The sequence below is a fragment of the Salvia hispanica genome, chromosome 6 (genome assembly GCF_023119035.1).
Source record: "Salvia hispanica cultivar TCC Black 2014 chromosome 6, UniMelb_Shisp_WGS_1.0, whole genome shotgun sequence".
Lineage (NCBI taxonomy): Eukaryota > Viridiplantae > Streptophyta > Magnoliopsida > Lamiales > Lamiaceae > Salvia > Salvia hispanica.
The window spans coordinates 6,501,642-6,524,617 of record NC_062970.1 but is presented as its reverse complement, the minus strand read 5'-3'; the positions used below and the strand labels follow the sequence as shown (position 1 = coordinate 6,524,617).

The following is a 22,976-nucleotide window of genomic DNA, read 5'->3' as shown; positions in this document are numbered from 1 at the left end:
GTAATTTTCGAAAATTTCAGCTCTCAGCTGTAGGAATTTTCGAATTCCTCTCCTATTCCCAAAAGGATTTCTTCACGTCTTCTTTATTTAAGTCCTAGTATTCTAGTAAGATCAGCCCACACTGATATTGGGATACAGTTCGGGAACCAGAGAGAAGATTTGTGGTCTAGTACTCAAATCATCACGTGGAGAAGAAGCTAGCCATCTTCAATTCTTTGGAGAATTAATTAGGTATTTTTCTGCTCCGTAGAAAAGCATGTTTTAGGTTTCAATATTCTTAAAGCATGATTAATTCAAGTTATGAGCATGATACATGTGATAATTACGCGAATAGGTTTTGTCTGAATAATCTGCTAAATAGATCTGATTATTATGTGATTGATTTATGTGAGCGCTTCATGCCAGCACCTTCAACTAAATCGTCCTATAGTGGACTAAAATCGTTCTTATAATGAACTAAATTAGTGTTCTTTAATTATAGATTTAAGATTAGGTATACTTTGCTCATCTCAATAATTATATAAATTTATTGTTTTATGATAAATTAACTCTCAATGCTGAACTATTCGCTGAGGTTAAAATTTAAAATTTATAGATAAACTTTCAAGGTTTTTAATTTATTTTATTCCCTATGTTCACTATTAGTTGTTACTAGTTGACCCGGATCTAGATTTCGTTTAAGAAATATGAGAAGTGGAAAAGTTAATAAAATATAAGTAATATATTTTTATATGAGTGAAATATGTTAGTGGAATATGAAATTCATTATTATAAATAATAAAAAGTATATGTGACAAATATTAATGGACACAAAAAAGAAAAGTAGAGACAAGTGATGACGGAGGTTTAAATTTATACACGTACTTAAAGTTATTAGTATGATTCAATATTTCAATTTTATAAAATTTAAATTTCGGTCTATTGAACTGGAGAACAAACCGATCTTGTAGGATTCCCAAAAAAATCTTGGATTTATCTCATTTTTGTTCATCGGGACCGGGTAGAGACCAAAGATCTTGAGCGACCGTTCCAACAGAACAACTCAAAAGATAAAGAAGTATCGTTAATTTCTTCATGCTCGTTCCAAGTTCGAAGTACCATTTGTACAAATAAGAATCCCCTTCGTTACATGATTTATTCTTCATTTAGATAGATATAGGATCTATGGGGCAATTACTTAGAAGTACATTTTGTGCTACGGCCCTTCATATCTGATAGAAAAGGATCCCATTATCCTGAACCGATCTTACAAGTTGGTGAGCCGTGTGAAGGGAAACCTTCCTACACGGTTCGGAGAGCACTGAATTAGAATGAGAGGTTCACCACCACATCATTGCATGCAAGGGGAGCTCTCTCGATTCGCAGATTGGTCTAACTCGTAATTCACTTATGACCCTGACCCTGTGTTTGATAGCCCGACCGAAGTGATGTTAATTGTGGTTACATTCATAAGTAGCTTGGTCCATCTTTATTCTATTTCATATTTTGTTTGAAAGATCCTTCTTATTCTCACGATCCGGCAAGATTAGTACCTAGCCGGTCTCTTTTTTTATTCCAAAAAATTATAGAGAAATAATGATTTCTCTTTTTTGAAAACGAACAAAGACTTTTATTATTATAATTATAATAAAATATTCAAGGAACGACAAAAAGAAAAAAATACTATTTAAATTATTTTCTTGTTACATTTTACCCGAACTAAAAAAAAATATCTATTATTCTACGATGCATTTTTTTTGAGTAAAGATTAAAAAGCACTAAAATAAACAATGAAATTTAGTTGTGATCGAATCATTTTGATATCAACAACCCGATAATACATTATTATTATAAAGTAGTTATAGCATATTGATAATATTTTATTCCTTAATCATAAGAACTGTTGACTTTATAAATCTTGGACCCCAAGTCAGAGAGGGACTAAACAGTCACATACTCACAGCCCACAGGGGTATAACAGTCAATCCGACAAAAGTATCTTTTCCTAAACCCTAGCTCCATTTATATACGTGCTCTCCCCACCACTCTCTTCCCTCTGCATTTCGCCCCTCCTCCCTCCATCTACATCTCGATTGCTTTTTTGAAGGTTAGATTTGCTTTCATTTTCTATGTTCTTCGGCTCTTGTATGTTTTTGTATCTGTTTATTTGGTGTTGGTGTTTATGCCGATTTAAACTATCTTAATCGATTTGTTTGTGGAGAAATTCAATAAAATCTCGAGATTTATCAGATTGTTTATAAAGCAATCCGAATAAATTTCTATGAGTCATAGTATTAGTTTTTTGTGTTATTGTTTTACACTTTCGTCTGTTGGACCCTGCTTTACTTATTCCATGAGTCATAGTATATGTTTTTAAGCATGTTTCGTTTAGTCTATATTAGCTTTCTAATGAAAATGAAATTGAATCTGTATCTTCTGTAACGTATTTTAGTTTCAATGGTCATAAGTATATATGTATGGAATTCTTATCCTTTTTCTAGTTGTTTGAGTCTTAACTGATGCTGGTTGAGAAACCTATTGGATAAAAAATTACACTATTGTTTTTTCAAATCTGGATTTTTTAAAAGATTTTTATTAGGGTTTATGAATTAATACTTGTTTATATTTTTTTTCCTAGATCTGTGATTTAGTTTTTCATTTATTTGGTTAAAGTAGCCTTTGTTATCTTAAGCTACATGTTATCACATATAACTCTTTGTTTATTGTTTTGCTGCAGATCTAGTAATATGGGTAAGGAAAAGATTCATATCAGTATTGTGGTCATTGGCCATGTCGACTCTGGGAAGTCGACCACCACTGGACATCTCATCTACAAGCTTGGTGGTATTGACAAGCGTGTGATTGAGAGGTTTGAGAAGGAAGCTGCTGAGATGAACAAGAGGTCGTTCAAGTATGCGTGGGTTCTTGACAAGCTCAAGGCTGAGCGTGAACGTGGTATCACCATTGATATCGCTCTCTGGAAGTTCGAGACTACCAAGTACTACTGCACCGTCATTGATGCTCCTGGACATCGCGATTTCATCAAGAACATGATTACAGGAACCTCTCAGGCTGATTGTGCTGTGCTCATCATCGATTCCACCACCGGTGGTTTTGAAGCTGGTATCTCCAAGGATGGACAGACCCGTGAGCACGCTCTTCTGGCTTTTACTCTTGGTGTGAAGCAGATGATCTGTTGCTGTAACAAGGTAAATCATTGCATATTCTCTTTCGTTCCATGTATTCCTTAAGTTATGTGTTATTTGTAGTTATACTGTATGCTCACTGCTTGTCTTCTATTTGAATGTGATGCTCCTTGATTTACCTTCCTGTGTGATGGATGTTTGGTAAATCAAAATGAGGAGTGGTCCTTCATTATAGACAGCTTATTGTGAATATTTTGGATAGTTCAATTTGGGAGAGCCCACCTGATTCAGGGTGGTAGCTACGGGTTCGAATCCCGTCAGTCCATTTGTTTGTATAGTATTATATTATATGCTCTTTCTATTATGCCTGCGTTATATATTTTTTCTATCATTGTTAATTTTATCTGTTAATTGTTAAAGGATTAGAATATCTAGTTATTGGCGTATATAATGTTATTTTATCTTAAATGCTTTCTCCTGTGTTTGGTGCAAGATTTTATTACTTATTCTTGCTTAGCCTAATGATGTTACTACTATTTTTTTGTGGCAATAGCCCTAGATATAAAACTGTTACCTGGTACTGTTATTCACATTTTATTTGTATTTTGTTAGATGGATGCTACCACTCCTAAATACTCCAAGGCAAGGTATGACGAAATCATCAAGGAAGTCTCTTCCTACCTGAAGAAGGTTGGTTACAACCCTGAGAAGATCCCATTTGTGCCCATCTCTGGATTTGAGGGTGACAATATGATTGAGAGGTCGACCAACCTTGACTGGTACAAGGGCCCAACTCTTCTAGAGGCTCTTGATGCTGTCCAGGAGCCAAAGAGGCCCTCAGACAAGCCTCTCCGTCTCCCACTTCAGGATGTCTACAAGATTGGTGGTATTGGAACTGTGCCAGTCGGAAGAGTTGAGACCGGTGTCATCAAACCTGGTATGGTTGTCACCTTCGGACCAACTGGGCTTACCACTGAGGTCAAGTCTGTTGAGATGCACCACGAGGCCCTCCAGGAAGCTCTCCCAGGTGACAATGTTGGCTTCAATGTCAAGAACGTTGCTGTGAAGGATCTGAAGCGTGGTTTTGTTGCATCAAACTCCAAGGATGACCCTGCCAAGGAGGCTGCAAACTTCACTTCCCAGGTCATCATCATGAACCACCCTGGTCAGATTGGAAATGGTTATGCTCCAGTCCTCGATTGCCACACTTCACACATTGCTGTGAAGTTTTCTGAGCTCATGACCAAGATTGACAGACGTTCTGGAAAGGAGCTTGAGAAGGAGCCTAAGTTTTTGAAGAATGGTGATGCCGGTATGGTTAAGATGATTCCGACCAAGCCCATGGTTGTGGAGACATTCTCTCAGTACCCGCCTCTTGGAAGGTTTGCTGTTAGGGACATGCGTCAGACTGTTGCTGTTGGTGTGATCAAGAGTGTGGAGAAGAAGGACCCATCAGGAGCCAAGGTGACCAAGGCAGCTGCGAAGAAGGGTGCCAAGTGAACTACGTTCACTCCACATATCATCTCTCATTTTATTTCTTACAAGAACCTCGTATTTTATGTTGGTCTTAAAACTACCTGTCTTTTAATTTCAGTGTTTTGGTATTTGTCGTGCGATTTTTGCTCCCAGAATTGGATTCTGGATCGCCGATGGCGTATGTTCGTATGACTTTACTTTTTGTGTTTTTATAGTATCATCACTTCTTGCGTTTCTGTTATGCTTATTTAAATTATGTTTTTTTAAAGCTTTTCTTTTGATAATCTTGAATATGCTCTTTTGCTGGCCGTTTATTATATTTTCTCCTTTTGCTTACTCGCCTTCTTGTCATCTGGCGCTTTATTGGTATTGCTAGTAATTGTTAATTTACTAGAGTTGCTGGAGTGCTGCGCTCCATGGGAATTGTTAATTGTTTGATTCTCCTATTGCCTATTTTCCCACTGCTTCCCTTGCCTTTTTATATGTGTGCTCGATTTGTGCGTACATTTTTTAATGGAAGTGTTCTTTATGGTGTCGCGCTCAATGGGGTTGGGTAAAAGAGGTAGCAATGGCGGTCGACGACGGAAAGCTATGGGCGGTTTGCTAAGGTATAAAGAGTGATAGTTGGTGTTGTAAGTAGTTAAAATATGTTATGATGTAGATTAAGTAGTTTGTGATGTCATTATAATTATTGAATGCTTCTACGGAGACGGGTATTTATTTTTTCAGATCTGATCTAATAAAGAGTGAACTATATATTTAGTTTATGGAATTTGTCCTTCACATGTAAGGCAGTCCAATTGTCCTTCACATGTAAGGCAGTCCAAAAGAATACTATCCTAGATTTTGACCTCTCTACATGTAAAATACTTTTTCACTTTTTCAATTATATTTGGCGGACAAATGCCTCCCCAACTTATGAGAACATCTTTGCCCATTCCAATTTTTTTCACGAATTGTGCACATCACTTGTAGTATCACTCTCCCTAAATGAGTACTCCATATATTGTGCCACACACTATTTCTCTACTATCAAAATTTCCACTCATTTAGTTACCCCATTTCTTCTTTTTCTTTTAACTCTTCGACTTCTTTTATTTCTTCTCTTCATTTTCATCTTTTTCGTCTTTTAACAAATCACATTGATGTTGACAAAGAGACATGTGATATGCGCCTACCTAATATAGTACTCTCTCCGTTCCATAGTAATAGAGGCATTCCATTTTGAACGCTCGTTCTGAGAAAATAATTATAAATAGTTAAAGTGGAGAAAAAGTAAAGTAAGTGAAAGAATAATGTAGAGAAGAGTCTTATCTATAATATTCTTTCTCTTATTTTACTTTTTCTCCACTTTAACTATTTATAATAATTTTTTCAAAACGAGTGCACAAAATGAAATGCCTCTATTATTATGGAACGGAGGGAGTATATTTTTGACCTATCGCGTGGATATGGTAAGAAATTTTCTAGTTTTAACAATTTAGGTTTATTTTCAAATTTAGTATATTTGTATATAAAATTCCAAATACAATATTTTGTGTGTTTTTGTAATATGTGATTCATTGATGTAGTAGTAGTTTTGACGAATTATGGTTATTTTCAAATTAAAGAAAAAAAAATTATACAATATGTTTCCGTGTTTTTGTAATATGTGTGATTCATCATGGTAGTTAGTATAAAATGCAGTTTGTAATGAACATTTTTATAATGTGTGATTAATTATTCTAGTGGATTTTTTTTACTTAGTTATTATTTTGTTTGATTTGAAATCTATACTAATATAAAAGACGAGTTTTGGGATACATTTTGAATATTTAAGAGTTTTCGGTATGATATAAGATGTGGCTAATATATAAAATTTATGATTGATTATCATAATTTAAAGGCTAAGTTGCCGTTACTATCATTATTATGCATTTGTGTATGTGTAGATCTTATATGTAAATATTGATGAGGCCGTTGCCTATCTAAAATTGATGACATTTATTATTTGCTAGAAATTTATGTTATATTTCAATAGATATAATGAAGGATTATAATCCAGTCAAAAGCTATATTCACTAACGTATATATTAGTATACATTAAAACTTATTGAATTTCAATCATAATGTCATTAATTAAAAATAAACGGTTTTTAAAAATTAATTATAAATCATTGGAGAAGTGAAATGTTTTTTTCAACTATAAATCTATGACATGTGGTGGCTCTAAATCCACAAACTCATTACGTTATTTCCTATTTCTATGGCATTTGTCATAGAATTTCTAATAAACTTTATTCTTTGGTTTCATCTTCCGACAAATATATTCTACGGTCTCCTATAAACGTTGATAGATTTGATTAATTCTCATTGTTTATGTAATTGCAGGAATTATATACACTATGTGAATTGTGGTGTTGGAGGTAATTGCTTAACGCATAAAATTAAAACTTTTTTTTATGTAAGTATGAGATTCGTAGTTTACATCCACTCACTCATTACATTATTTCATATTTCTATGACATTTATCACTTAATTTCTAATAACCTTTATTCTCTGGTTTCATCTTTCGACAACCTTTATTCTTTATTCTATGGTTTTCTATAATTGGGCTTGGATAAATTCGATTAACTCATTATAGGAATTATATACACTACGTGAACTGTGGTGTTGAATACAATTGTTTAAGCATAAAATTAAAACTTTTGTTATTGAAGTATGAGATTTGTAGTTTATTTCGAGAATTGGTATTGAGATGTAACATTTTCATTCATTTCAGTTACAGATGTAAATATTAATATAATATGTCTTCTAAAATAATAAAATTTGATATCGAATTGTTAGTTGACCGCAAATAAGGAGGAAATAGGGTTGAGGGTAAGTTACGGCGAATGTATATTTAGTGTGTAATTATTTTTAGGCTTGACCTTGGAAATAATTACATGCACAATTATAGCAAGCAATATATATTTTTTGGCTGAAACGTAAGAAAGATTGTTTGAATTTTTTTGAAAATTTTAATTTGTATCAACGAGGTTGACTGTACTTGTGATTCCACTGTTAATACATGTCTATTAAAAAGTCTCCTTAGTATTGATGATTATTGCTTTGTTTTTTTTTTTTTTTTATGTAAATGGTATTCAAGTTATAAAATTATGATTGTTGTTTTGTGTTAGATATAAAAAATTAGTCATTGGAACTTTGATTAATTTTATAAATAATGCAGATTACATACCATTATCTTAATATGTGTATGCACTTGGTTGATTTTCAAATTTGTTAAATTTAATGTTTTGGGGTTGTACATTTAAATTATTTTACATGTTTGTGATTTTTAAACCTTAAATAATATAGTTGTATCGTATTTAAAAATAATTAATTTTAAATATAAATATATTTATGAAATCAAATTAATTCGTGCATCGCACGGGTGTGATACTAGTAGAGGTTAAATCCGAGATGTCCATAATGACTGGACATCATGTTGTTATTTTTCACTGAGCGTTTCAATGTGGGTAGGAAATTGACATTCTTTGACGAATGTCTCATTGATCATTTCCAGGTTCCAACTCCTAGACATGTAGTCTATGACAATTAAATTAGTTTATTAGATTTCAATGATACGTGAGTTTTACTTTGTCATACAAACAATAGTTATGATTGCATAGGCATTGAAGTAGTACAAAGAGAAGAATGTTTAGGGCATTGAAGAATGTTCAGAGAAGAAGAGATAAGAGAACTGTAATGACGGCAAAAATTAGAAAGACAAAAATGCCCTCTAGTGTTAAAAAAAGAAAAGGAATAAAAAAAGGTAAAAGACTCGAAATAGTGCAAATGGACTTGAAATGATATTATACCAATTAGGGGTGGCAAAATGGACAGTGGGTAATGATAATTCCCATTTCGACTCGATACTCTACCCGCCGGGTATCGGGTACTCGTTACCCGACGATAACGGGAAACAGGGCGGGATCGGGTAGTGTGCTTTAGACCCGCTACCCGCCGGGTATACCTGTTTATACACGATATTATATGTCTAACTAAACCCGCTACTCGTGTGGGTAAACCCGTTAATCCCGATAATACCGATATTTTATTACTATTAGACATATACCATCTTTTAATTCTTTATGGAATCCAAGAGTTCTTCTAAAACATTGTTATATTCAACGAACATATAATTGAAAACTTACCGTCGATATTAATACAATGAATTAGGAACAGTGTCGGTTATTAGGGTTTTCAAATTTTTTAGCAGGGTCTCGGGTCAGGTACCCACAAAATCCTATACGGGATGCCTGAAACGGATGTTGGGTAATCCCGATATGTTGCGGGGTGGGTATTGGGACAACAAGTTTGGCTAAAATCCTCGCCATACCTAATACAAATATGTAGATGTTTGTGAGGATATTTTTTAAATAGATAGTGATATAATGCAAACTCATATATTGTACAAACTCCAAATTATGATCTGGACCATTAAAAAATATCAACAGATGACAAAATAGTAGCAACATAAAATTTCAATACAGTGTCAACACAACATTAACCGTTGACATTTTTTATTGCTACTATTTTATCATTTGTTGACATCTTTTTATGGTTCAAATCATTGTTTAGAACTTGTACAATATTTAGAGTTTTTTTTTATCACATTCATTTTTGAAATATAGGTACATGTGATTGTTCGAATGGCCAAACATAGGTACCAAATTGTAGTTTATAAACCGAGTAACCGGTCAGCTAGTAGACTAATTAATTTGCTAATCAATGCAATTACAATCAGAGTTTGGGCTAATTCCTTTACTGGGTAACGGACTAATAAATTCAATTATTAACCAAACCACTAATTAATCACCAATAACAAAAATTTGTTGATTAGTTTAGGTTTTCATGTTTCCAATTGATATAGGAGTACAACTTTCTTTGTTCCAACTAGATTGAAGCAAAACTTTTGGAACAATAATTAAGAAATTGTATTGTGGATTAAACGAAAATAAAACAAAATAAGGTTAGATGAATAAATTAGGAGAGATATGAGAGAGTAAAGTAGGCGATTTAACAAAGTAAAAGTTATCGAATGTTTTCTTTTTATTTAAAAAAAATGACTCAACTTAGTTGAGACATTCTAAAAATTCTAAAAATGAATTGACTCTTAGCTGGGACAGAGAGAGTAATAAATACTTGACTTCCTCTTAACTATATCATTTGTTTAATTTGAGTCAATATTAACTACAAATGCTAGATTGGTTTTTTCACTTAAATATAGACCATAATGAGAGGTATTTTTGTGATACCCCAATAATCACCGTATGTGAGCATTATTTGTTAGCTTTGCTCTCATTTAGTCAACTTTTAGTCTTATTTATTGTATACATTTAGTTTAAATATTATACTTTATAAAGTATTGTTATTTACAAAATGACATAAGACCAAAACTTAGATGTGTTATTTTATTAATTTATTTGAAGTTATAGAGTAAATGAACAAATCATATATTGATTTGAGTGATCTATAGAAAATAAATTATAAAACAAACAAAAATGCTAAAATTGACAAAACGAGAGTAATGATCACGTAACGCAGGTAAGATATGTAATACAACATTTATATGACAAATTATCTCTCAATGCTGAATTATTCATTGAGGTACACAACAAAATTTATAATTCAATGATAACCTTTCAATGTTTTCAATTTTTTTTTATTTCTTCGTCTTCGTCTGCTATTAGTTGTCACTAGTTGACCTGAATATGATTTTAAGAATGTAAAAAAGTGGATGAAAAATTTAATAAAAAATGAGTCATACTTTTTTTATATTCATTTCACGATAGAATGTAAGAAAAATATGTTATTGGAATGTAAGGATTATTATTAAAAAAAATAAAAAATGAAAGTAACAAATACTACCTCCGTCAAAAAAATGGTACATTAACCATTTTTGGCCGTCCCCATAAAAATAGAACACATTCATTTATGGAAAATTTTCAACAAATAATAATCATACACATCATTCCACTAGCACTTCTACCCACTTATTTTTTCTTTTTATCTCTTACTTTTTTTCTTTTTTCTCTTATTTTACTAATTATACATTAAAATCCGTGACATACATCATTTATCCTATTTTTTTTGGACAAAGGGAGCATTAGGTGTACCAAAAATTCACAGATAGATAAATAATGACGAACTGATGGAATTATTATTATGCCAATTTCAACCGAGTGGCTAATTTATAGGCAAAAAGAACTCACTCGAACTTATTGTGATTCATGATAAAATTTAAATTTCAGTCTACTGAAATCTAGTTTTGATTGATATCAACAACCTGCTAATACATTACTATTATAAAGTTGTTAAAAGAGATGTTGCTAATCAATTTCTTTGAGACTATATATTGATAATATATTAATGTTTAATTCTTTAATTACTTTCTCCATTCGCGTATATAAGTCCCGTTTTTCCATTTTGATCCGCGAATAGAAGTCTTGATTCATTATTATTATTATTATAAATATTAAAGTTATCCCGCATTCCACTAACTCGTTTCATTCACATATCATTTAAAATTAATATACATAAATGAGAGATATACTACTAAATTTCTATTATCCACTATTAGAGCACTCCCAATGGCGACGGCGATAATCCGGCGATTTTTCGCCGATATCGCCGACTTATCGCCGGCCATTGGGAGGAGGTCGGCGATTTTTCGGCGAATTTCCTACCGAATTTACGCCAAGCGGCGTTTTAACGCCGAAAAATCGCCGGATCATCGCCGGCCACTGTGGGGAGCTTGTTCGGCGATAATCCGGCGATGATCAAATTTTTTTTTTTTTTCCTTCAACGGTCATATTCTAAATTCCACCCCTATAAATATTTCATCCTCTTCCTCCATTCATCACCCACAAACTTCATTCACACAAATTTTCAATCTTTTTTCTCTCCATCTTTATTAAATGAGTTCTGATTCATCGTCTCGTGCTCAGTCCGACGAGGAAATATCACATTCTTCTTCCGAAGAAGAGGTACCTCCAGCTCCCACCGGATGGGATGTAGCGGGTTTCGCCAACAACCCAATCAACAACTATATCTCCCGCCGCATACAAAGCGAGATCGCTCGAATGCAGCAGCCACCCCCCCAACGGCCAATCCGCCGGCGGCGCCGATACATCCCTCGCGACCACACTGGTGCGCACGATCGGCTGTTCGCCGATTATTTCGCGGAGGAACCACGTTATCCGGCAGATGTATTTCGTCGCCGGTTCAGAATGCGCCGCTCCCTCTTCCTGCGCATTGTTAATGCGTTGTCCGCGCGTTACCCCGAGTTCCGGCTCCAGCGAGACGCAGCAGGGAAGCCCGGACTATCGCCCCTACAGAAATGCACTGTTGCCATCCGGCAGTTGGCATACGGAGGGTCCGCCGACATGTTCGATGAGTATCTGCAATGCGGCGAGACGACTGGCAGCCGAGTGCCTGAAGAATTTACTGTCGGGGCGTGCGAAGAGATATTTGGGAGCACTACCTTCAGCTCGCCGGACGCGGTATTGCCCGTTCCCACCTCTTTGGATTGGCACCGCTGGAGGACCCACGGCTTTCCGGGGATGCTCGCGGCATCGTATGCGATAGCCGGCGGTGGAAGAACCGCCCCAACCCAGCGTGGCGAGGCCGGCTTCTTCACCAGCTACAAAGGTACGCATCCCACCATCATTCTTGAAGCCGTTGCCGACCAACGGCTTTGGATTTGGCATGCTTATTTTGGTATAGCCTCGGCCGAACAACGACCTAAATGTTCTCAATTCCTCGCCCCTTTTCAACGAGCGGATCAACGGGTTAGGCCCCTCCATCGAATTCACGGCCAATGGCAATGTGCATAACATGGGGTACTACCTGGCTGACGGCATCTATCCGCAATGGCCCGTGTTTCTGAAGACGATCAGATGCCCACTCGGAGATAGAAGAAGGTATTTTGCCCGAGCGCAAGAGTCTGCGCGCAAGGATGTGGAGAGGGCATTTGGGGTGCTCCAATCGCGATTTGCACTGGTAAAGGGCCCGACGCGCTTTTTCTACCAGGGGGATATTGCCGATATCATGTATGCGTGCATCGACGTCACCAACGACCCAAGTGTTGCATCATCGAGTCACGGTGTCTCAACCGAGTCCGCCCGCCAGGGTGTACCGCACAACGAACATGAACGGTTCCAGGCGTTCATGGACATACACCAGAAGGAGGCCCATCAAGCACTACAACACGATATCATCGAAGAATTGTGGGCAAATAGAAACCGCGCCCACCGCCCTTGATTTTTTTTTTCTTTGAATTTTTTTTTGATTTTTTTTTCCATTCGTGTACTTTTTTTTTTTTTTTAATTTTCTTCGTTGTAATGTGTACCCGTGTTTAATACAACGAACTTTATTACTATTATTTGTTTTGTACTTATAAATTAAATAAGCTAGCTTTATTATATATTAAAATAAAACAATTAAATTAGTGATGATGTAAAAATGAAATGTTGAGTTAGGGAGAAATAAGGGAGAAATAAGGGAGAAACCATTGCAGAGGTTGGCTAAAAGTTGGCTAAATACTGGGGATAAATTTTGGTGCTGATATGGCGCTGATGTGGCAGGAGTTAGGGAGAAATAAGGGAGAAATAAGGGAGACCATTGAGAGTGCTCTTAACACTTCTTAAAACCAGTACCGAAATAAAATAGGAGTCTTATTCACGGGTGCAAGGGTTATAAGAAATGTTGACTTTATAAATCTTGGACCCCAAGTCGGAGGGACTAAACAGTCACATACTCACAGCCACAGGGGTATAACAGTCAATTCGCTGAAAGTATCTCTCCCTAAACCCTAGCTCCTTTTATATAGATATGTGCACTCCCACCACTCTCCTCCTCACTCTGCATTTCGCCTCTCCTCCCCCATCTACATCTCGATTGCTTTGAAGGTTAGATTTGCTTTCATTTTTTTAATCTTCAGCTCTTGTATGTTTTTGTATCTGTTTGTTTGGTTTTGTGTTTCTGCCGATTTAAATTATCTAAATCGATTTGTTTGTGGAGGGTTTCCATTAAATCTCGAGATCTATCGGATTGTTTCTGATTCAATCTGAATAAATCTCTACGAACCTTAATTATCTATCACAGCATGTTGTTTATGTGTTATTGTTTTGCACTTTCGTCGGTTGGACCCTGCTTTACTTTTTCCATCAGTCATATTTGTTTTTAAGCACGTTCCATTTAGTCTATATAGCTTTCTAATAAAACTGTAATTGAATCTGCATCTTCTCAATGCTCGTAAGTAAGTTTGTACGGTATTCGTATCCATTTCTAGTTGTAAGAGGATTATCTGATGCTGGTAGAGAAAGCCATTGGATAGCAAATTAACTATTTTTTTTCAATTTGGGTTTTTATGAATTAATAATTGTTTTCATTTATATTTTCCTAGTTCTGTGATTTGGCTTTCCCATTTCTATGGTTAAAGTAACCTTTGTTATCTAATAAGCTTCATGTTGTCCTTTTTAACTCCGTTTGTTTATTATTTTGTTGCAGATCTAGTAATATGGGTAAAGAAAAGATTCATATCAGTATTGTGGTCATTGGACATGTCGACTCCGGGAAGTCGACCACCACTGGACATCTCATCTACAAGCTTGGTGGTATTGACAAGCGTGTGATTGAGAGGTTTGAGAAGGAAGCTGCTGAGATGAACAAGAGGTCGTTCAAGTATGCGTGGGTTCTTGACAAGCTCAAGGCTGAGCGTGAACGTGGTATCACCATTGATATCGCTCTCTGGAAGTTTGAGACTACCAAGTACTACTGCACCGTCATTGATGCTCCTGGACATCGTGATTTCATCAAGAACATGATTACAGGAACCTCTCAGGCTGATTGCGCTGTGCTCATCATCGATTCCACCACCGGTGGTTTTGAAGCTGGTATCTCCAAGGATGGACAGACCCGTGAGCATGCTCTTCTGGCTTTTACTCTTGGTGTGAAGCAAATGATCTGTTGCTGTAACAAGGTAAATCATTGCATAATCTCTCTTGTTCTATATATTCATTAAGTATTATTTGTTGATGTACTTTATGCTTGATATGTCACTGTATATGAATGTATGATTAATATGTCATTGCTTGTCTTCTATATGAATGTGATGCCCCTCAATTTACCTTCCTGTGTGATGGATGTTTGGTAAATTGAAATGCAATTTACCTTCCTGTGTGATGGATGTTTGGTAAATTGAAATGAGGAGTGGTCCTTCATTCTAGACAGCTCACTGTGAATATTTTGGACTGTAGTTCAATTTGAGAGAGCCCACCTGCTTCAGGGTGGAAGCTATGGGTTCAAACCCCGTCAGTCTTTTATTTGGATAGTATTGTATTTGTTGTCTGTTATGCATGTATTGTATACTGATTCTAGTACTGTTAATTTTAACTCCGTATCTATAGTTATAAATTTGACACTCTGGTTATTGGTGTATATATTGTTTTCAACTATTTATTGTTAATGTTCTCTTATTACACCCTATAACTTATTCTATCCCCTTTGTGAAAGCTTGTTATGCGCTGACCACCTTTTCTGTTACTATTATTCTAGTTCCAACATTTCTATAATATTTCCTCAACATATTTGATGCAAAATGTTTTGTTTTATTCTAGCTTTGCCTTATAATGTTGACTAATTTTTTGGTTTGTTATTTTGTTAGATGGATGCTACCACTCCTAAATACTCCAAGGCAAGGTACGATGAAATCATTAAGGAAGTCTCTTCCTACCTGAAGAAGGTTGGTTACAACCCTGAGAAGATCCCATTTGTGCCTATCTCTGGATTTGAGGGTGACAATATGATTGAGAGGTCGACCAACCTCGACTGGTACAAGGGCCCAACTCTTCTAGAGGCTCTTGATGCTGTCCAGGAGCCCAAGAGGCCCTCAGACAAGCCTCTCCGTCTCCCACTTCAGGATGTCTACAAGATTGGTGGTATTGGAACTGTGCCAGTCGGAAGAGTTGAGACCGGTGTCATCAAACCTGGTATGGTCGTCACCTTCGGACCAACTGGGCTGACCACTGAGGTCAAGTCTGTTGAGATGCACCACGAGGCCCTCCAGGAAGCTCTCCCAGGTGACAATGTTGGCTTCAACGTCAAGAACGTTGCTGTGAAGGATCTGAAGCGTGGTTTTGTTGCATCGAACTCCAAGGATGACCCTGCCAAGGAGGCTGCAAACTTCACTTCCCAGGTCATCATCATGAACCACCCTGGTCAGATTGGAAATGGTTATGCTCCAGTCCTCGATTGCCACACTTCACACATTGCTGTGAAGTTTTCTGAGCTCATGACCAAGATTGACAGACGTTCTGGAAAGGAGCTTGAGAAGGAGCCTAAGTTTTTGAAGAATGGTGATGCCGGTATGGTTAAGATGATTCCGACCAAGCCCATGGTTGTGGAGACATTCTCGCAGTACCCGCCTCTTGGAAGGTTTGCTGTTAGGGACATGCGTCAGACTGTTGCTGTTGGTGTGATCAAGAGTGTGGAGAAGAAGGACCCATCAGGAGCCAAGGTGACCAAGGCAGCAGCCAAGAAGGGTGCCAAGTGAATTACATTCACTCCACATATCATCTCTCGTTTTATTTCTTACAAGAACCTTTTGTTTTATGTTGGTCTTAAAACTATCTGTCTTTTAATTTCAGTGTTTTGGTATTTGTCGTGCGATTTTGGCTCCCAGAATTGGATTCTGGATCGCCGATGGGGTTATTTAGTATAACTGCTTAGTATTTTAATGATACTATTATGTTTTTGTCAATTATCGAGTTTCTGTTGGTGCATTTGTTTTTTAAGTTTTGATTTTTTAATCATTAATATAGTTTTATCTTCCTAATGTTTTTATTAAATGGCCATAATGTGTCCATTCACAAAACATAAAATATTAATAAAAAATTTACACTAAATGCTGATTTACTCGAAATTAGTAAGTCTCAAAAGTATCAATTTTGTGAGACAAATCTACCCTTACATATAAATGTAGTACAATGAAGAGACTAAGTCATTAAATGATTTGAATCCTCTTGGTAATATAAAACTTTAAGTACTTAACACTTTAATTCTTAATTTTACGTCGATTTCTTTTCAGTTTTTCTTTTTATTTTGTACTATTGTTAATTTTTTATTTAGTTATATGTAAAATTATTTTTAAAATTAGAATATTCATGATGATAAAATTCGATAATAGGTAAATGTGTATTTAGATTCTCTTATAAATGAAATAATTTAAAGTACATATTGTATTTAAAGTTAATGTTTAAATAACTCATAAATAATAACATTGCATTGTACAAATTTTTTTATAAAATTAATTCAAATTTTTTGAGGAAAGACTGTGAATATCAAAAGTATTTATTTATATATATATAAATTTATTATTAAATCTCTTTAAAATAAACTGAAATTTTTAATGGTTCATAAAAAAATTGTGACACGGAGTACTATTGTGTAGTCCATAACAAAAAAAAAAGTTCTGTTGAAATCTTCAACAATCAGTTGAAATCATTAACTGAAATATGATCAATTAAAATTCATAATTGTTCAAAATAAAATCACAAATCAATAGAAACTCTCAGTTACTCAATTATTTTCAATTTGAATCCTCAACCGAAGATCATATGAGATACTAAGTAGAAATCAACCTAAATTTCAATTGCCCATAACATAAGCATGCAATTACGCCTTATGTATTTTTTTTCTAGTACGCACTCTTGTCTATGTCAGACAAATTTTAAGACATTTGGAAATCAAATCCTTAAGTTCAAAAATCATATATAATTTTTATTTAAAAAATTAATTTTTTTTAATGGATTGTACCAAGTAAATTGTCATTTAAAGCCACGTGATATTACATTTACAAAATAAGAATACAATATGTTGTTGCAAGCAAAGAATATTTATTGTTATAAACAAACTCAATTAATATGATACTATATACTACAATTGATGCTCTAATATAATATTACACGGAGTATAATATAATATATATTGAAATTCACAATTGCAAATTTGAATCAACTAATTGATATCTCACGTGAAAATATATACACAATATGCAGTGTCAATTTTTACATGTATAGTATGATCCTTTGTGATACTACTATAGATTAATTATCAATGATAATTGTATTATCAATAATTATAATTTTGTTAACAGTTTGTTATATTATATAACTATAGTATGATATTTTATAATTTAATAATATGCTTAATCTACTTATAATTAAACTTCAATTATTTATTTCTAATTGATCTTTAATAGAATTAAAGATTAATTATTTCGATTGTATAATTTGATATTCAAATTAATTTTCATTCATTTAAGTAATTTAGATCCTGAGTAGATTTTCGATTTAATTGGGTGTCATCTAGTACTCCTATTAGATTAGATTGGAGATTGAAATTGATCTTCAATTTAACGAAGAATTTTTATTGATCTTAGATTTATTTAATAATTTGGGATCAAATATTTTCAAGTACTATTAAATAACACCACAATGTAAAATCAAAGAAAAATATAAAAATAAATGACACTAATAAGAAAAAAAATACACGTAAAAGATGAAATAGAATGTTTAATTGATTTTCCAAGACTTATGATCTACTCCATTATTTTACAATTATTATTTATATTTTATGTAAGTATTTGATGTTTTGGTTTTTTTAACATTATTAATATGTTAATGTGCAGTAATTGCTATCCTTTGTATATATCCCCATTGTTGATGTCAATGTTTTAAAAATCAGATCGGCCGGTCCAATCACTGGTTGAACCGTTTTACCTTGCAAATATATATAATTAAATATATCCTTACAATGTATATTAAATTTAATGAGTGATAAATTATAATTAGTAATATATAACAAAAACATATACTATTAAACTTTGTATATACATTAAATATGAAGAGCATTTAAAATAAGTGAATGATAAAATTTAAATAATAACAAAATACATAAATTAGTAATTAGAATAACTAAAAAAGTACAATATTTTTCATATATAAATAAATAAAATTTATATTAATTCAAAAATGTTTATGTAGTGAAATGATATTATAGACAATATATAAAAATAAACATGAATTTTTAGTTATTTGGATAAATATATACTATATTAGGATTATTAGTTAATACATAAATTAAATATGAATTATTAATAAGTTTGGAGTATTATTTAGTAAATATGGTGTAATAAACTATGTTAATAATATATATACTACAATATTAAATCTTAGGTAAAACTATTATTTATATACATTATACAAATAAGAGTGAACTACAAAAATGGTCCCTGGACTATGGGTTTATCTCGCCCATAGTCCCTGGACTTTAAAAATATCGCCAGTAGTCCCTGGACTAAGGGTTTATCTCGAAATTGGTCCTTTTGGCTTTTTTTGGTACGAAAATACCCTTTGATATTATTTTGGGGGGTTTGGGCAATTTGGTCTTTTTACACTTTTAACATTTTAAATCTGATATTATTTTAGTTATGTACTAACTTTGATATTATTTCAAAATTATCATTCTTCTTTCATTTTGTTATCCTTCACTGAATTTTTTTTTATTTCAATATTAGATTTAATTTTATAAAATTAAATTTAATATTTAGATTTTTAAATATCAATAAATTTTTTAATGAAAACTATTAATTCATGGACACTATAAATATTGATTAAAACTATTAATTTTTGTTATTTAATATAATATTCAATTGAATTGAAGAAGTACAGAAAAATAATATTAATCATGATGGAAAAATAAGAGTTATTCTATTTAGCCTCCGTTCGGTTGTTATAATTGCTTGTGATTAAATATTATGAAGTTGACTAAAAAAATGATCCTATTTAAAATTTTTATATAGGAGTATTTTTGTTAAAATTTTCTAGTAAATTTTGATTGTTTTCAAATTAATAAACAAAAATTATATTAGTCTTACATTAGATGCATATTTATTTCAGAATAAATTGTGTTATATAATCTATTTATGAATAAAGCTATTTAAATATTGATTAAAACTAAGACGTTGTCATACCTTATTGATTACATAGTACTATACACTATCAAATATTGATTATAACTATTAAGTTTTGCTATTTAATAATTTTTATAATTAAAAAAATTTATTGATATTTAAAAAATAAAATTTAAAATTTTGTAAAATTAAATCTAATATTGAAATTAAAAAAACAAATTCAGTGAAGGATAAGAAAATGGAAGAAGAATGATAATTTTGAAATAATATCAAAGTTAGTACATAACTAAAATAATATCAGATTTAAAATGTTAAAAGTGTAAAAAGACCAAATTGCCCAAACCCCCAAAATAATATCAAAGGGTATTTTCGTACCAAAAAAAGCCAAAATGACCAATTTCGAGATAAACCCTTAGTCCAGGGACTACTGGCGATATTTTTAAAGCCCAGGGACTATGGGCGAGATAAACCCATAGTCCAAGGACCATTTTTGTGTAGTTCACTCTAAATAAGTGATCATGTGGTGAAAGACATATCATTAGCCCAATATTAATTTTAGAGTGAACTTCAAAAATGGTCCCTGAACTATGGATTTATCTCGAAAATGGTCCCTGGACTTTAAAAATATCACCAGTAGTCCCTGGACTAAGGGTTAATATCAAAAACGATATTTTGAGACGAAAATGCCCTTTTGAGGGGTTTTGGGGGTTTGGGAAATTTGGTCTTTTTACACTTTTAATATTTTAAATCTGATATTATTTTAGTTATGTACTAAATCTGATATTATTTCAACATTATCATTCTTCTTCCCTTTTGTCATCCTTCACTTTGTTTCTTTATTTCAATATTAGATTTAATTTTACAAAATTAAATTTTAAATTTCAGTTTTTAAATATCAATAAATTTTTTTAATTATAAAAATTATTAAATAACAAAAATTATTAGTCATAATCAATATTTGATAGTGTCTAATATTCAATCAATAAGATATAACAACGTCTTAGTTTTAATCAATATTTAATAGCTTTAATCATAAATAGACAATATAACACGATTTATTCTGAAATAAATATGCGTTTAATGTAAGACTAATATAATTTTCGTTTATTAATTTGAAAACAATCAATCAAAATGACTAGAAAATTTCAACAAAAATACTCCTATACAAAATTTTTAGTTGACTTCATAATATTCAATCACAAGCAATTATAACAACCGAAAGAAGGCTAAATAGAATAGCTCTTATTTTTCCATCACGATTAATATTATTTTTCTGTACTTCTTCAATTCAGCTTAATATTATATTAAATAACAAAAATTAATACTTTCAATCAATATTTATAGTGTCCATGAATTAATAGTTTTAATTAAAAAAATTTATTGATATTTAAAAATTGAAATTTAAAATTTAATTTTGTAAAATTAAATCTAATATTGAAATAAAGAAACAAAGTGAAGGATGACAAAAGGGATGAAGAATGATAATTTTGAAATAATATTAGATTTAGTACATAACTAAAATAATATCAGATTTAAAATGTTAAAAGTGTAAAAAGACCAAATTGCCCAAACCCCTCAAAACCCCTCAAAAGGGCATTTTCGTCTCAAAATACCGTTTTTGATATTAACCCTTAGTCCAGGGACTACTAATGATATTTTTAAAGTCCAGGAACCATTTTCGAGATAAACCCATAGTCCAGGGACCATTTTTGAAGTTCACTCTACAAATAAAAGTAAAGTTTAGTGAGGGATAGTTAATATTAAGCATATCACGACTAATAGTAATTATTTAAAAGTATAAAATTAAACACAAATTATTAATTTGTGTGGACAAAAATTACAGGTTTAATGTATAACAATAATTAATGCGCATAATATTTCATTCAACTACATGTGGTGGAGTGGTAGAGATGTTGGTCTTTTGACTCATAGGTCATGAGTTCAACTCCCACCAAACTCAAATTTTACAAAAAAATAAAAAATCTGAAAACCGGTTCCCGGCCAGACCGATCCGGCCGGCCGGTTCCGGCGGTTCATGGCGGTTTGATGCGCTACTGGTTTTATAGTGCAAACCGGACCGGACTATGTACCGGTTCGCGGACCGACCGGTCGAACCGGCCGGTCCGGTCCGGTTTTTAAAACACTGGTTGATGCACTTACAAAACAATTAATTTTAAAATTGCAAGCATACATACTAAGTACTTATTAACACAATTTATTTATGATATATTGTGATGTCTCTTAGTTAATAGGTATGATATGATTATTTCAAATACAATTGTGCATATAATTTGACGTAAATTGTGCATAAATTATTATGGAGAGAGAATGTTGTAAATTTAAAATTTGAAGTAAAAAATTGAGAAAGGGGTAATTAAGTAAATTTATCTTAGCACTAACTATTACTATTAATTTATTGCATTGACTTTTATATTTATTTACAAAAATGTCATTGTGTGGCTGGCCACATTATAGCTGCATAGCATTACTCTTTATTTAAATGTATGTTAAATGCCGCTTAAGTCTATGCTCTAATCTAAGCTGCTCTTAAAGTTTATTACTCCTTCCGTCCACCAAAAGATGTCACATTTGTGGGATGACACGAGATTTTAGGAGGTTTTGTTTTGTGTGTTAAATAGAGAGAGAAAATATAATTTTTATATTCATGTGAGAGATAACTTTTTCCATAAAGGAAAATGTCACATCTTTTGTGGGATAAACTAAAAAGAAAAGTGTGACATCTTTTGTGGAACGCTGGGAGTATTATTTTTCTGTATAGGACATTGGTAGGCCGTAATTAACTGTGTAAAAATTGCATTGTTGCGGTCAATGAAATTGATTGGTATTACCCTGAAGATATGATATTTTGTGGATGTAGTTAGAGTGATGACCATATAAAATGTTTTAACTTATAAAATTATTGAACGCTTTTGTGTGTAAAACTAACAGCTACTATTGGGCTTTAAGCAATTATAAGTTGGTAGAAAAGTGGGCGGTGCACCATTTTTTATTAGGCCTCAAGTCCACAGAATATATTTGAGCTGTGATGGGATTCTATTCGGCTTTTACTTCAGAAATGTAATTTTGATTGAAGAGCATGTTTGCTTTAATAGTATGCACATACTTTTAGTGATAACTTTAGTTACTTAAGAAAAAATTGCAATTTTTTATTAAGTCAGTAGTAAATTGTTGGAAATTTTGTAAAGTTAAGGTCATTCTGCAATTTTAAAAATAGCTAAAAAGTTTATGATTTACTCTATTAGTCCACCTAAAATAGTCTCATTAGTGGATGATACGATATTTAAATTAGGAGATATAAAAGAAAATGTGGATGGTATAGAAGAGTGAGATAAAGTGAGTAGTAATACGTTAGGAAA

At 32.8% G+C, this 22,976-nt stretch overlaps 3 protein-coding genes across 4 annotated transcripts; all 3 read left to right on the top strand.

Moving 5' to 3' along the window:
- The first annotated feature begins 1,976 nt into the window (after positions 1–1,976).
- LOC125194192 (elongation factor 1-alpha) lies at positions 1,977–4,835 on the top strand. Its single transcript, XM_048092270.1, has 3 exons — positions 1,977–2,086; positions 2,717–3,188; positions 3,738–4,835. Exons 2-3 carry the CDS (start codon positions 2,727–2,729, stop codon positions 4,623–4,625), a joined length of 1,350 nt encoding a protein of 449 aa, XP_047948227.1. The 5' UTR covers positions 1,977–2,086; positions 2,717–2,726; the 3' UTR covers positions 4,626–4,835.
- Positions 2,008–16,386, top strand: LOC125194191 (elongation factor 1-alpha). Of its 2 annotated transcripts, none has more exons than XM_048092268.1 (3): positions 2,008–2,086; positions 14,136–14,607; positions 15,292–16,386. In XM_048092268.1, the coding sequence occupies exons 2-3, from the start codon at positions 14,146–14,148 to the stop codon at positions 16,177–16,179; spliced, it is 1,350 nt and encodes a 449-aa protein (XP_047948225.1). In that variant the 5' UTR covers positions 2,008–2,086; positions 14,136–14,145; the 3' UTR covers positions 16,180–16,386. The 2 variants fall into 2 exon arrangements, with proteins under 2 accessions (XP_047948225.1, XP_047948226.1); XM_048092269.1 differs by lacking the exon at positions 2,008–2,086 and adding an exon at positions 13,420–13,534.
- Positions 11,543–14,141, top strand: LOC125194570. Its single transcript, XM_048092828.1, has 4 exons — positions 11,543–12,304; positions 12,351–12,853; positions 13,456–13,534; positions 14,136–14,141. The coding sequence occupies exons 1-4, from the start codon at positions 11,543–11,545 to the stop codon at positions 14,139–14,141; spliced, it is 1,350 nt and encodes a 449-aa protein (XP_047948785.1).
- Positions 16,387–22,976: the final 6,590 nt, after the last annotated feature.